This window comes from Hyalella azteca, unplaced genomic scaffold (genome assembly GCF_000764305.2).
Source record: "Hyalella azteca isolate HAZT.00-mixed unplaced genomic scaffold, Hazt_2.0.2 contig6663, whole genome shotgun sequence".
Taxonomy (NCBI): Eukaryota; Metazoa; Arthropoda; class Malacostraca; order Amphipoda; family Hyalellidae; genus Hyalella; species Hyalella azteca.
The window spans coordinates 210,435-215,007 of record NW_025936817.1 but is presented as its reverse complement, the minus strand read 5'-3'; the positions used below and the strand labels follow the sequence as shown (position 1 = coordinate 215,007).

Here is a 4,573-nt window from a genome sequence, read left to right as displayed (position 1 = left end):
AGGATGATTTAGTAATTATTTGTAAACTTATTTGTAAACTTAGGATGATTTAGCATTTATTTGTAAACTTATTGCGATGTATCGCAAAAGTTAATGAACGTGAAATCCTACTAAATTTCATGTTAATAATTATTGGAAGGGTAACATTGTAATTGGGCATTGACACGTTCATGTAGTTTATAACATTATTATCATAGTTAATCTTAACATAAATTTATTACAATTTTGAATCTAACCTCCGTTTTGTGACGTTGCATGACTATACTATTATAAATAAAATTTCATGTCCGAATACGATCTCAATACCATCGGTATTGTGAATACGCGCTCGAATAGTCCCAAATATCTGCAGTGTCACGGTTCAAATAAGCGCGAACTTTTACTTTCACACATAATATATGTGATCATAACCGGAGGCTGTTCGATTTGTTGTGATTAGAGTAATGCTTACGAACTGGTCGTATCACAAATACCTCAGGGTACAACACGAGCGAAATTTTATGGTGTGAAGCCTCTATATAAAATTCGTTGACTACTCGGTGCAAGGAAGTGCGGGAAACCAACATTGGATTAACGTGAAAATGACCATGTACCTAGAGAAAATATAATTCTACTCAGTTCAAGTGTGCAAACTCGTTCTAAAATAGAAAAACCTGGAAAGTCAAAGTAATGGCTGATGCACTGGTCAGTTCGGTGGTGAAACTTCACTCGAGTACTACATGCTTGTTCCTGGTAACGTGTTGGGGGTTGGCGACATCTGCCTATTACTTCGGTGACCCCATCTTGTGCGTGTCGAGGTACGATGGCTCCGTCATAGAAGACGACCTAGAGGAAATGTGTATCACTTATTCTTTCAATACTTCGTCTCTTCAGTCTACAAAATACTTCCCGCTGCACTACAAATGGATGCACTGGATATTTTTAATGCTCGCTCTCATCTACAAACTGCCGGGGTTCTTTCAAAAATATATAATGTTCGAGCCATTTCTAGAAGATACTTTGGAAAGTATCGCGCGTCTTCCTGTTGATTTCGATCTTCAAGCTGCCCAACTTAAGTTATCGTTAGGTTACTGGCTTCACAACTATGGACGTCACGGTGATCATCTTGCCCGAAAAATTTACCTACTTTTCATAAGTATGTTTTCCAACTGCTTGGGATTCTTCGTGATGAATCTATCCTTACAAGGCCATTATTATGCAAAGCTCGTCACATACTGGCCTTTCAATCGCGACTACAGAACTTTTCGGGACCCTCTCAGTTCTGTGTTCCCTCCCTTCACCGACTGTGAGTTGACGCCCAAGATGCAGCTGTGGCTGGGCCGCACCGAGAGGGCTGGATGTCACCTGCCACTCATGGAAGCATACGAGAAAACTGTGCTCATTTTTTTCGTGTGGCAGATGATACTGTTAATTATCACGTGCGTCGAAATCGTGCGACTGATTTGCTGTGACCGCATAATGTCGCTGCGACTTAGAATGCTCTGCCCGGGAACATATATGAAGTCGCCGCTAATCCAAAAATATGCCAATGTCAAGTCTGGCGAAATCTACGCATTAAGTTTATTCAGGAATCTGTTGACCAAGCCGCAGTTGAGATGCCTCCTCTACGCCATCGCCAGGGACTATTTTCATGAGCACTGATGGATGATTCTGTAGTGACTAAGTTTAATTGGTAATAATCTTTCATAGACTGCAATTGTTTTCGAAAATATCGCCATAAGAAATTGATGTGTAACCCATTCCGTATCACATTTAATGCATAGCTTATCTAAATTATCAGAAGTATCAATTGCAATCGGACGAGCTCTTTCAAAATTGATTTTAAAAGTTCCTTATTATATGAACTGTGCCTTATCACAATGATTTTTTTCTCAAAACTGTATCGAGGTGCTCTATAAACATGTGACTATTGCCGCTTCAGAAGGAATTTTAAACTTGATATTTCTTGTAAAGTCATAATGTGGTGCAATAGTAATGTTTTTGAAAGATACAATGGACCTCATTATATCGTCTTCAATTATTAAACCTCTCTTCCTATTGTTACAACATATGAAAACGCACAGTTAAACCATTGCTTCAGACTTCCAATTCTAACTGACTGCGTAAACTCGCAACTGAAATTTGTGTTTTTAACTCAAACCGATCCAACAATAGTGGCTCAAACTTCTTATCAAACTGTACCCAATATACAACGCTCTACCAACTGTTGTGAGCGCCGATCAACTACAGCGCACGAGGGGGCAAAGTTTTGCATATCGAAAGCTTGATTGGCATCAAAAGTCGTCTTGCATACAGTTTCATACATTATTACCAAAATGCAACGCGTCAGTAATTTATGGTGATAATCAACCAGGTGCGTATGATGAATGGTGAACATAGTATAGCATAGCGATCTCTCGGCATCAGATGATAGGATTACACAGCCTGTTGCCGATTCTGTTGTGCCTGGTACTCGTTTCTTGGTCCATTTTGACTACTGATCCTTTGATCAGATCTAATAAAGGTGGGAAGCTCGTCTACACTGTAGACAAGGTCCCGCATAACACTATCCAGTCTGTTCTTAAACGAACGAACATGTTGCATTTACAATTTACCAATCACCTTCGGGAAAATTTATCGACTACTTTCACCAAATAAAATAAGAATTTTGATCGTACACAAGTAAAAAAGTCACTAGATTGCTTTAATCGCAGATTCACTAGAAATTTAAAAGCGAAGAAAACACCACAAAAATTTAGCATATCTCTTTTGAAAACGTTTCGGAGACCAGCTCCATCGTCAGTTCGATAAATCTAGAACACAGATAAATGCAGAAAATTAGTTTGGAGTTAATAAAAAAACACACACAGAAGTTAAAAACCTAAATTTACAGACAAAGGGCAGAATAATAAAGTAAGTACCTATCTATTCACAATTTCTAATGGATAAGAACTATAGGCAGCATTTAAACTAGGCTTCTCTTTAAAAATATACAATGATTCCAAAATACGCAGATCGGAAGCACCAGAACTATAAGCTAAAATCTTAAAGTCTGTGTCGGACACTGGAACGTTGCACTGTTCGGCGTGAGTGCGCACAGCCGAATGAGGAGGGCGCGATAGTAACTGCCCAGTCCTATAACTCCTACCTCTATGCTCAGCGACCCGAGTGTAAAAGTTGCGTGCCGTCATTCCGACATACGCAGATGCACACCGTGCACAACTAAATTTATAAACTAGGGACGATCGCAGAACAAATTTTCCAGAACAATTTTTTTATCGCACTTCATATCACAAATTTTCTAATGAATATACAACTGCGTTTCATCAAATCATTTTGACTGATTTGTATTCTTTATTTATTTTGTGAGCGAGATAGCCGTTTTCTCTTATCATCATCTGGCAACTCTGACCTGCACCTGAAAAAGCGTTTTCAGTTTCGGAGAATGAATTAGGTACCAAGAAAAAGTATTGAATCCGTAACCGTAAGTAGAGCGGTGAGGTCAATGACGGCGAGACAGTCGCCACAGGTCTTTGGGTACAGTTGGTAGAGACTACTCAGACTAGTCAGACTACGGGCACACAGTCATAGACCACAGTCCCGGACGTGTGGAAGAGTGAAGAGTCATTTGTGGCGTTGCTACTGCTAGCGCTCAGCTGCAGGAAGGCTGCAAGGCAGTAGCCTAACTGTCTGGACACGTCTGCGAAGCTTCAATAAGCATCAAACAACAGTTACTGTTAGTCTGTTATTCTAAAGTCTAAACTTATCAGTAGCCTGGTTCTGGTAGGGTAGGACGTAGGAGTGAAAGTCTGTCTATATTTAGTCAGCCTGGACAGAGTCCTGGGTCACCTGATGAGTAATGTAATGACCATCGACATCAAGGGGTTGACTGTCTCAGTTGAGGACTACGCAAGTCGCAACAAAACAGCTGGCTTGCTCACATAATTCAGAACTTCAGAAGTTTTACTAAAACTTCTTATTTACGTTATCTCTGTTAACATAAATTTGTTACTGTACGTCTGCAATGTTTTAAGGCGTATTTGCGTAATAATGACTAATCGTATTCGTAAATCGTAATCAATCAATAACATATGTGTTGCCACTCAACAGAATGAACAGATACAGCTACCGTACCTAACTGGCTGTGCATGTGCTCAAGACAGCTCAGTAGTCAGGGCTGAACCTAAATTATAAAAAAAAACATGCATATTAATGGGGTAAATCAAATGGTCAGAAATCCAGAACTGCAATTAACGAATATTACAACATACTGCATTTAGTGCAAGTGCATTACAGCCATTACTCATTACTGCCAATACCAATATGTATTACTGTATATTGGATGCCACTATGCCAGCACAGCCCAGCACTCCAGCAGTGGTGACCAGGGTTGAAGGTTGGCATTGATTAAATCATGTAATTAAATAATTTAATTTTCTTGTGAAAAATCGTGATTTTTTTTTATTTTTTAGATTTTTTATTTATTAAAATATATTGAGTGGCAGTATAAATGTAGTACTATGAGTATGATACTAACTATGACAAATTGAAATATTACAAATATAAACTTGTTGCCTTTAGGCTTTAGTGTGTA

The 4,573-nt window shown here is 38.9% G+C and overlaps 1 protein-coding gene across 1 annotated transcript; it reads left to right on the top strand.

Moving 5' to 3' along the window:
- Nucleotides 1–395: 395 nt before the first annotated feature.
- LOC125178047 lies at nucleotides 396–1,960 on the top strand. The gene has a single exon (XM_047880954.1). It carries the CDS (start codon nucleotides 670–672, stop codon nucleotides 1,639–1,641), a length of 972 nt encoding a protein of 323 aa, XP_047736910.1. The 5' UTR covers nucleotides 396–669; the 3' UTR covers nucleotides 1,642–1,960.
- Nucleotides 1,961–4,573: the final 2,613 nt, after the last annotated feature.